Source organism: Nicotiana attenuata, unplaced genomic scaffold, assembly GCF_001879085.1.
Source record: "Nicotiana attenuata strain UT unplaced genomic scaffold, NIATTr2, whole genome shotgun sequence".
Taxonomy (NCBI): domain Eukaryota; kingdom Viridiplantae; phylum Streptophyta; class Magnoliopsida; order Solanales; family Solanaceae; genus Nicotiana; species Nicotiana attenuata.
The window spans coordinates 220,388-231,276 of NW_017671469.1; the positions used below are offsets into that span (position 1 = coordinate 220,388).

General features: G+C 36.9%; 1 protein-coding gene across 1 annotated transcript in view; it reads right to left on the bottom strand.

Annotated features, from left to right (window-relative positions):
* Positions 1-531: 531 nt before the first annotated feature.
* Positions 532-10,889, bottom strand: part of LOC109208480 (U3 small nucleolar RNA-associated protein 25) — a 20,552-nt gene continuing 10,194 nt past the window's right edge. Inside the window, exons 10-25 of the mRNA XM_019371596.1 lie at positions 8,823-8,903; positions 7,921-8,102; positions 7,192-7,264; positions 6,709-6,768; positions 6,554-6,592; positions 6,376-6,464; positions 6,069-6,133; positions 5,883-5,929; positions 4,511-4,570; positions 3,546-3,617; positions 2,352-2,381; positions 2,161-2,255; positions 1,921-2,026; positions 1,225-1,287; positions 1,070-1,132; positions 532-898 (exon numbers count right to left, since the gene is read on the bottom strand). Of these exons, the coding sequence (XP_019227141.1) occupies positions 824-898; positions 1,070-1,132; positions 1,225-1,287; positions 1,921-2,026; positions 2,161-2,255; positions 2,352-2,381; positions 3,546-3,617; positions 4,511-4,570; positions 5,883-5,929; positions 6,069-6,133; positions 6,376-6,464; positions 6,554-6,592; positions 6,709-6,768; positions 7,192-7,264; positions 7,921-8,102; positions 8,823-8,903 (1,200 nt within the window). The 3' untranslated portion in view covers positions 532-823. The remainder of the gene's footprint in view (positions 899-1,069; positions 1,133-1,224; positions 1,288-1,920; positions 2,027-2,160; positions 2,256-2,351; positions 2,382-3,545; positions 3,618-4,510; positions 4,571-5,882; positions 5,930-6,068; positions 6,134-6,375; positions 6,465-6,553; positions 6,593-6,708; positions 6,769-7,191; positions 7,265-7,920; positions 8,103-8,822; positions 8,904-10,889) is intronic.

A 10,889-nucleotide genomic window follows, 5' to 3' on the forward strand; every position in this document is an offset into this window, starting at 1 on the left:
CTCGTACACTTTACCTCGAGTTGGTGAAGACAGATATATATTCTCTCCGTTCCAATTTAGATGAGATAGTTTGACTTGACACGAGTTTAAAAAAAACAAATAAGGCCTTTGAAACTTGTGATCTTAAAAGCTTAAGGGATAAAAGCTTTGTGGGACTATAACATTTGTATAATTATAAAAGTTTCTCATTAAGATAAAATAAGTAAAATGAAGAGTTTAAAGTTGAATTATTACCAAATTTAGAGATGTGTCATTTATTCTGGGACAGACTAAAAAGGAATGCTTTGTGGGACTATAACATTTGTATAATTATAAAAGTTTCTCATTAAGATAAAACAAGTAAAATAAAGAGTTTAAAATTGAATTATTACCAAATTTAGAGATGTGTCATTTATTCTGGGACAGACTAAAAAGGAAAGTACGTCATCTAATTTGAAACGAAAGGAGTATATAAAAACGTACAATAAGAGCGCTCGTAAACCACTAGGTAGCCACATTTAACTCGCCCCAAGCAATGCACTAAAATACTCTGAGAACATTTGAAACGAATAAATTCATTTTTTGTGTTTCTGAAAATTTGAATAGTGTTATCAATATCCAATTTTACTTTTAAAAGAAGAAAAAAATCGATTAAGCAACATTGCTCAAAATACATGTTAATAGGATCTCCGATTTGAAGACAAGAAGCATCTTTATCCTCTCTTTTCTTTGCATAAGTAAAGGCATGAACCAATTGGCTGAGCTGCACAAACAGTTGACCCTTTTGAGAGCAGGACTTTTCCTTGGCCAAACACTTCTGTTGATTATTTTGCGACTTCACCTTTTAACAGAAGACAAAAACACCCTTGTCCGAAGTGATCATCCTTTTTGCAGCAGCAGTGCCAACAATCCTCTCAAGCTGAATTCAAGTGAAAGTAAATTACGCGGTAAGAACACTACAACGAAACCAAAACACTTGGAAGAAAGTTTAAGAGACAGTACATTGACAGGGTGAGCAAGAAAAAAGGTCGAAGAAGCATGCATGCAAGATATGAACTCATAATTATATATGAGGAATTTGAAGTCATACCCGAAGCTGGTCAAAACGAGAAAATAGAACAGTGCAAGCAGACCCTTGTAGCATGTTTACAACCTGCAGGAGAAATGAAAAAGATCACTTGGTAAGACTCGCGCTCGTGTGAACCACCATAATCCTAATTGGAGGGTGAAGTAGAGATGATTCACCTCTGGGTAAAATTCTTTCCTCTCTGGAAGTGAATAAATGATCAAGTTCTGCATGCCACGTATCTATTTCCCAGGACAAGTTGAACAGACAAAAAAAAATTATAATCATTATGCAAACATTGAATAACAAAAGGCTGATAATATCTTTTAGAGGAATCTAAGGATGTACAACCGATAATTGTGAAAGAAGACAAGATCAATACCAACATTAACTACCAAATAGCTGTGTAATTGAGAAGAAAGTTGGCAACTATCACATGATACTGTTTAAGTACAAATGTTATTAAGAATATGATATGATATGTTTGACACCAGAATCCCCAGACTTCTCGAAATTCTGCAAAGGGAGGACAACTTTAATACCAAAGTGAGCAGCAGGTAAACGACCTCTTGACTGCTGTACGAATCAACATTTTCCTGATCTGGCAAGTCTACTAGATCAGGAATTTAGCCCCGGGAAAAATATATGGTACTTTCAGTAGAAGCACTACTAGTTTTTCCCTAAAACTACATATTTGTAAGGGTACAAAAATCCATAATTCCATCAAAGAATGCTCTATTAAGCAGGACATATAGCAGAAAGTAAGACAGCATGAATAGCACTGAAGATAGAGAACCAAAAGCAGGAGCATTCTTGTGAGCAGGAAAAAGAGTAGAGAAAGTAAGAGAGCATGAATAGCACTCAAGAAAGAGAACCTTGTATCGATGATAGAAGTGAGCTCTTTCTGTGTAAAGCATAATTTTTTTTGTTCCGTTGAAAAACCACACTCGTGCACGAGATATATCACTCTGCTCAGTGTACCTAGAAGCAAAGGCAAACAACTGAACCTTAAACCAGAACAGCATACTCACATAATAACAAATAGCCACTTGGATCACAAAATCAGATTTCATAGACAGAAATGCAAAGCAATCTGAACACAAGATGTTACTCACTCCCCCAACAGACAACAGGATGCCTCTTGTGACTTCAAGAAGTTCCTTACTTGAATGAACTCAAAGTAAGAGCTAATAAATAGCATTATACCACCCTGCAGAACAAAAAAAGGAGTTAAGCAAAGACCATCTCTCATACAGCTAAATGCTTAGGAAAAATGAAATTGTTTCTCGAGCTCAGACGAAAATACCTGAATGGAATCCTTTATCTTGGGGAACACCTGAAATAACAGAGTTCATCAGTGTGAGATTTGAGCATACACCAATAGTACATCACAACTGTAAGACCAACTGATTTGATGATGACATTAACTTTAAAAAATCAGGTTACACATGTAGAATGGTGTGTGGTTATATAGTTATACCATATGAGTTTTCAAAGATCTCGGGCTACTGATTTATTGCCTTATTTGACTAGATGCTCAAATTCTTTCACATGTACAGAATAAGAACAAATGTATAATTCCATAAATAATGAGTAAATGACAATACTGAAGAAAGGAGACTTGGTCTCTCTTTACATCAAATAAAATAGTGCAAATGGTCATAAATAGCTCGGGAGACAAAGGAAGAAATGGGATGTACCGAGATTGTATTGGATAAGATCTTAGTTTATATGCACCATCAGATTTGAAAGTTAAACAAAGATTAGGGGCAGATTTGAAATTTAAACAAAGATTAGGGGCAGTGCCTTAAACAATTCTTTAATACAGACAAGAAAATGGATAAAAAGTGTCAACTTGCGAGCTAATCATTTATACAGATACATGCCCATCTGTGGGCAAAGAATCAAGCGCTCTCGACGTACTCTAGCTTCATCGCCAAAAAGGAATAAGAGTTGCATTTACAATATAAATAATAGCATGGTAAAATATAGGATCTAAGAAAATTAGAGCCTAAAGGATGAATCATTTGGCGGCCAGAACAATGGAGGATTAGACGGATCAGACAATGGGAAGTTGTACCTACGCGAAAAAACTACGATCATACAATTTAGGTGCGGTTTGAATTGGATTACGAAGATTATTTCTTATTATTCAGATAACTGATTATCCGATCCGCGATCATATTTTTATCTGCACTTCCATTATTTTTTTTTTTTTTTTTTTTAGTGTTGTGGTGGGGGGGGGGGGGGTGTTTACAACAACCAACAGATGATTATATTTAAAGGATTTGATAAAATAAGGTGAAGAAAACAAACAGGCATTACGACCCTGAAGCCTAATAAAGAGGATACCGCTGTTGACATTTTTTCTTGTCTGGGAAGTATATTCCATCTTGTTAAAGGCGGAGCAAGCTCTTTACTTACGGAAAGATATCACCACAATTATTTGAGTCGTGTCATCATGACAAGAAATGATCGACAATGCAGAAGAACAACAGACCTTTTTTGTGAAATAATCAAACCGAGCATCATCAGCATCTTCTGCAGTTTTCGCATCAAAACGCTCATAAATCTGCAAGTTTGAGAAATAGCAAAAACCATAAGCAGGGAAAGGAATCTATAGTATTTCCACAGGAACATGATTAATCAAATTCAGGTACGCAATTACCAAACAAAATAGAAGCCAGACAAGATTCAAACTTAATAATACATGGAGCATACAAATAGTGATGCAGATCTTGTACTTAATACAACTTTGCTGCGGACTGTTGAGACATAAAAAAATTCCCACCCTAACTGTTTAAGCTTTTAGATAAGGTGGTCACACAAGTTTTACATGGTATCAGATCCAACTGTAAGCCATTCTGATACTCGTATGTCTGTTTCAAAATTCACGGTTAAACCCAAAAATTGGTTGTAACACGTACTGGAGGTGTTGCACGAATTATATCAATATCAAAAGAAATAAAGTTGATACATTGTTTCGCGATTCCTTGATCTTAGCTGGCTTAAGTAAGACAAATAGAGAAGGATTTTATGACACCGGTAACCGCCTGTTTATCTAGTATCTGGTATTAGGACTAGATGTGAATGAAAGCAAGTGTCATCTTGACTTCCATGGGGACCACAATTTGAACATGCTATTAGAGTAGGCACAGATTCTTGGTTCACGTCCCAACAGCATTCATTATCAAATTGAATGTCCACGTGCTTGCCAAGAAAAAGAATTAGACCGCAGGCAAGAGGTAGTGTTTAAGACATAAAATAAATAAAAGTGTCTCATCTCTATTAAATTAAACTTTTAGATGAGGTGGCATAATATCAACAAAATCATAAAGTGATATGACTACAGACACAAAACTCGATGCATTCCTTTTGATAAACTGAAATTCTTACACTGGAAATTTGTCGGATTCATGCTAAATAAATTAAATATAACTATAAGACCATACTTTTATCACTCACCTGCCGTATTTGAAGTACTACCTTTGGTAAAACACCTTTATACTCGCTTGCCAATTTAACCTGAAAATACAGCACTTAGATAAGCAATATCTCTCTTTTCTAAGCATTCTCACAATATAAGCATGCTGGAATTCATACTGATGATTTCGGACAGACAGAGGATATCTCTAGCCATTTTTTCTTATCTATACTGAATTTTCGAAGATCAGGATACACTAGGAATTTCAAGATAATATGCAAGACTATGCGTCACTTTTATACCAGTGGAGATCCAATTCTATTTTCCCTAGTGTATGCAACCCTTCAAAACTCAAATAAAGTAAGAAGAACAACATATTAAACTCACATTAAAACTTTCATCTCCCACTATTTAGAATAAATTGTATAATGGAAATTTATTCATCATTTTCCATAAGTTTAGGCACATATATCGTCTTCATAGAACAATGTTAGTTGAAGGAAGAGCAGAGAAGTCAAGTGGAGGATTTTCAATTACTTATAAATAAAGGAAAAGACTAACTAAAATTACAGCTTCAAAGTGGCCCCAGACTCAGGGCTTTGATCTGGTAATAAGGGCGCAGCAAGTGATGTAGGGTTTAGCCTCACTTCACTGGTTCGGACCCTGCTGCAGACAAGCCCGGTATTTAAGAGTAAAGGGTAGAGGGTAGGTAGGTCTATTATCTACCGAGTTTTAAACCGTGCGTCACGGGTCCTCAGGGATTTCTCGGTTATTAGAAAAAACCATTACAGCTCTCAAAGTATAGCTTCAAATCACCAGTTAATGGGCAAATAACTTAGTCCAGCCACTTCACAATAAGATGATGAGAAGAAGGCTATCAACGTCTTAACATTTTGAGTGAACAAAATAATTCATTCAGACTGGTACAGTAATTTGCTTTAACAGGTGGACCAATAATTTCTGTCCCCTTTTTCTTTTGCATATCAAGAATAATTTGTACCCTTCTTAAAAGCATATACATCTTTTTTGTGCTAGATGCTCAAACAATGCCCAAAATGCTTATTATTCCCCCAAGTCACCAACTTATGATACATCAAACACCAGGTAACAACCAAAGGAAAACAACAACAACAACAACAACCCAGTAAAATCCCACTAGTGGAGTCTAGAGAGGGTAGTGTGTACGCAGACCTTACCCCTACCCCGAAGGGGTAGAGAGGCTAACAACCAAAGGAAAGGGGTTGACAAAAAGAACAGTCAAAAAGTAACGATATAGCACTCTAAACCAGGAACGGAGCTCCAGGTAGAAACACAACACAATCATGTTAAGGGTTATTAATATCTGAAAGTTTCCCATCACTGTCACCAGAGAAAAGAGGGCCATTATTTCTATGCAATGCCAAATGGACAGACCTTTCCTTCATGGTTGAGGCAATGATGGTTGAATAAACCATTGATGTCTGCATAGGACAGAAAAGAACTTTAGCTCTTAGGCCCTAATTATAAGGATAATTACCAAGAACGATACCAGGATTTACAGCTTATATCATTAGCATCTATCTTTACTGCCTAAACACCACACAAAGGTGGCAAACTTACCTGGATTTATATGAGAAGATAAGATTATGGATTGGCGGTAGAATGGTGCTTGACCGTCTAAATACCTACAATCAACATTCACAAAATCAAATTATTAGCAAAAAGCATCATCATTTCGAGGGAGTGCAACATGTTCTAAGTTTGGGCCTTATATTTATCCTATATTCGTATTGCGGAGCGATGTTCTACGTGAATCCGCATTCAGAACTCACTGAACAACCCACTTTCTTTCGTTTCTTTTTTTCAAAATGGGGGTGGATAACAGAAATAGCAATAAGGAAAACAAAAGAGCAGCTTACGAGCATACCACTGCCTAATGCGCATAATATCTGTTCCATGCTGCTCGCAGGGTATCCGATTTAATTGTTCAACAATTGTATTCACGTGTGACCAATTCTGCGAGTAAAAAAAATATGAACAAAAGGTAGTAAAATGTAGGCATGCACCAAATCATTCCTAGGGGCATAAATGAACTCTCAAAGTACCTGCATCAATATGACATCTGCGTGGTCAACAATTAGAACCTGCTCAAATGGTAATTATACCGTTAGTTAATAAAAAGGTAGGGAGCGTTACTGAAGAAGATTAGAGCACAAATCATAATCTTCCAAACTAATATCTTAATTCCAACAAATATTACCTCTATAGAAGAAAGATAATCAACATTTTTTTCCTTAAACATTTCTGCCTCCCCAATTTTCTGAAGGAAGAAAATCGACAAGACTAGTCAGAGATTATAACAATTTTCGTACTATACATTAGAGCTGCATAGTTTTAGGATTAAGAGAATAAGCTTTGAGCAAATCTGTTGATATATTGAAACAGGGTATAGAAATGAGAAGAACAGAGTTCTGACCTGTATAGCATAGAGCAGATATCCCCCCCCCCCCCCCCCCCCAAAAAAAAAATTCAGTCAAGAGGTGAAAATTTTCAAGTTCCCTTTATTAAATAAACTTATGGCTTTGAATTCTAGATAATGTTTTTTTCATTGTCTGTATTCTGGAAAAGTATCCTGTATACGTCGAACATAAGAGAGAATCAAGGATTTCATGAAAGATCTAAACACCCATAAAATGAAAAAGAGCAATGAGGATCAAACACGCGTATGTATTAGCAAACTTACAGTGATTAGGCCAAGAGGGGAAGCAACAATCATGTCTGACGAGTAAAAGTCACCATACAACTTTATGCTCCTCCTAAAATAAAAACATGCATATGATTTGCCTTTGGAGAAAAAATGACAGCAAAAATACTCCATATTGATCTCTCCATAACTTCGATATTATGCTGTGGAATTACTCATATCTATGTACACAGTTTCATTAACTTATGAGTGTTGCTAGCATGTTCTACCCTATTATGTAAGAAAAGAATTAGTGGCTCGATTTGTCCATCTTCATATATGGCATATATTCTAATGTGCCACATCCATGAATTGGTAGGCAAAGCTTACTTAGATAAAAACCAAGTAAAAGCATCATTAGTCAAAGTAAAAGCATACCGCCACAATATGGCCCATGAACACACATGACATTTCTAAAAGTTATGGGTTTCATTAAATCACTTCGTTCTTTTTATAAATTGTGATTTTATTTAGCAAGATGTGTATCAAGGACTACTATGACATGCAGCAAGTTGAACGAACTTTACTTTTCCCATAGGAACCTGCTTGCATAATAACATAGTACTTCAGCGACTTGTTCATGACTGAATAAAGTGAGCAAATTATTTTCCTTTGAATAATGCTTACCAACAATATAGAGCATCTAAGTCGAAAAGCACTTGCAAAAAGAAATGCAGCTTTCATGGTGTAGTAAATGTTGGACAATTTCACCAGAGTTGAGAAATATACCTAGTGAACTTAATTCCTAGCATGAAGTGATCATTGTTATTTCCCCCAAATAATGCTTGAAAATCAGATGGTTTTGAGATCTTCTTTGATTCAGAGCTTTCGACGGCATCTTCATCCTCCCTATCTTCGCTTACTCCGGCCCCGAATTCTCTATAGAAACGTTCACGCTCCTCTACATTAGACTGAGGGAATCAACACCACATTAATAAAGTATGAAGAAGGTATATCTCCATCTAATACAGGCCTACATGATGTCAAAATTAGTAATATGATCTTAGTTAAGTGGAGCCTAACTGAATAATGTCTTCACCTTAATTACAGGGGTCCACCTTACGATCTCTCTCTAAGTTAACTATTCCACATTTAACAAGGTCAAAGCGTTTTTCCACGAATCTAAAGGTTCATATCAACCCCTAAAATAAAAGGGCAATAAGTCATTATACATTCTAGTCTTCCAGATGTAGCTACATTTCGCAAATCAAATATGTAATTCCTTTTATAACAATAGCTTCATCAATAAAATTATACCTTTAGCCGATCAAAAATAAAAAATACCTATCACTAGCATATCACCGCTAAACTGATTAAGAAAAGTTCGCATATTACTGCAAAATAAAATAGCAAACACTTGATATATGTTACTATCTTACAGCGGCAAGGCATCTGTGGGAAGGTGTTTGGTCCCCAACACTAGTCAATATATCTTACTAGGCAAAGTTTTGTGCGTTTTGCAGCAACTAACTACAATTCTAGGTCAAGCAGCAACAGCATGAGCAACAATACTCTTGCTTCGTTCCAACAAGGTCAATTAGCATTTCATGGAACCTGCTGCACAAATCTTGGGAAGACACTGCTGAATATATTTTGCATGGGAATTCAGAAAAATGGAAAAGCTCATGTACCTTGTATTTAGGAGGTGTCAAATCAATCAGCCGCTTGACTACTCGAAATGCAACACTTGCTAGAGGGAGAATGATCAGAACCTGAACCAACCACAAGAAAATGATCGATACTATTACAAGTTAACCAACCACAAGAATATGATCAATGCTATAAGTTTCACAGTGCTTCATCAATGATGAGGACACTAAACCAGACACCGAGAAATGCAAGATCACTGTGCAAAAATTGATATAGATCAAACAACTGCTCTAAAAATAGAAGTACATTCATCAAGAAAATAAGCCAAACCATCATCAAGAATTGTATTGGAAAAATTGATCACACTCATATTAAACTCCAGAATATAAAACCGTAAGTGAACCTCAAAAGCGCAATTAATTCTTAAAAATAGGAGATAGTCAACTCTCAACTGTCCGTTTGCTAGGTCGAAAGACATAGTTGAGCAGGTGGTTAATGTTAGGGGTAAGGAAAGTCTCATGATAAAATGATTACAGGTAGTAGGATTCTGAACCTCTAAAGGGGAATAAGCTTATCTATAGGGATCTGATCCATTGGCATAATCAGAAAAAAGTTTTAAGAGATATATTAATATCCGCAGCTGAAATACAAGTAAAATATAAAAGCAGATAAGGAAGAAATGAACTAGGATCATAGCATAAGTAGAAGGGCATATGAACAAGAGAGGTTGATCTAGTGGAAAGAGCACTCCACTTCAAGACGTCGGAAGTTCGAGACACCGAGAGAAGTGGGAAGAAGCACTCTTGGTCCCTCCTGAGGGGATTTGGGGAGGTAACGTTTACCAAATCACGAAACAAAGAATTTAGAAGGGCATACCACATGTGCCAAACACATTAACAGGCCCTATTGAGTCCCAGACGAAGAAGACATTTTATCAGGTATTTCTGATTCTTTGGAGATGGGAAATGTTGTGGTTCAGCTTTGTTAGAATAGTCATGTAAATAGGAGTAAATAAATAACCCTAATCCAATATATGTTAGGAGTAGGACATGTTATGTGTGTATATATATAGGGCTCATTGTAACATATGTATAGACATCAATAATATATTTTCTCCCGTGCTTTCTCACATGGTATCAGAGCTTTAGTGAGAAACATATCGTTGTGCATCATTCCAGCGACTTCCGGGAAGAAAGAACTCAGTCACCGTGCAATTTTCCGGTGACCTAAGTGACTTATTGCGTCAAAGTCACTAATTAACAGTGTTGTGCAAAATCCAACACCACCACAAGGTTCCCAAGAGAGATCCGACCAAACCCCAGAAAAAATCACCGGAAAATAGCCCTCCACGCGCCGTCACGCGCCTGTCGGAACTCTGCCGCCGGCGGCGCGTCTGTCCCACGCGCCGGCGCGTGAGGCCTCTTCCGGCCATTTTTCGGCTTCGCTTCTTCAGGACAGTTGGATCGCCCTGCAATTCCGAGCCTGTCCATATTTTTATTTTTTAATTCCGACCACTTTGAGTTTTTCCGGCGACTACACTGATTTTTCCGGCAGCTACAGTACTTTTCCGGCAAACACAGTGTTTTCTTCATCTGTCTCAGAGAATTTTCAGTTGATTCTTTTTTGTTATTTAGTGATAATCCAACCATGTCTTTGGGAGTCGATGCTTTCGGGTCTAGAAACCCGAGTTCTGGCAGTTCCGGTGTTATGATTACCTCAGAACCTTTAATGGGAGGTTCAAACTACTTAGATTGGGCTTCATCTGTCGAGTTGTGGTGTAAAGGTCAAGGAGTTCAAGATCATTTAACAAAAAAGGCTAGCGAAGGTGATGAAAAGGCCAAAACACAGTGGGAGAAGGTCGATGCTCAGTTATGTAGTATCCTGTGGCGATCTATTGATTCCAAGTTGATGCCCTTGTTCCGTCCATTCCAGACATGTTATTTAGTTTGGGAAAAGGCTCGTAATCTATACACTAATGACATATCTCGTTTCTATGATGTAATATCGCGAATGACAAGCTTGAAGAAACAGGAATTAGATATGTCTACTTACTTGGGACAAGTTCAGGCAGTCATGGAAGAATTTGAGACGTTGATGCCAGTTTCTGC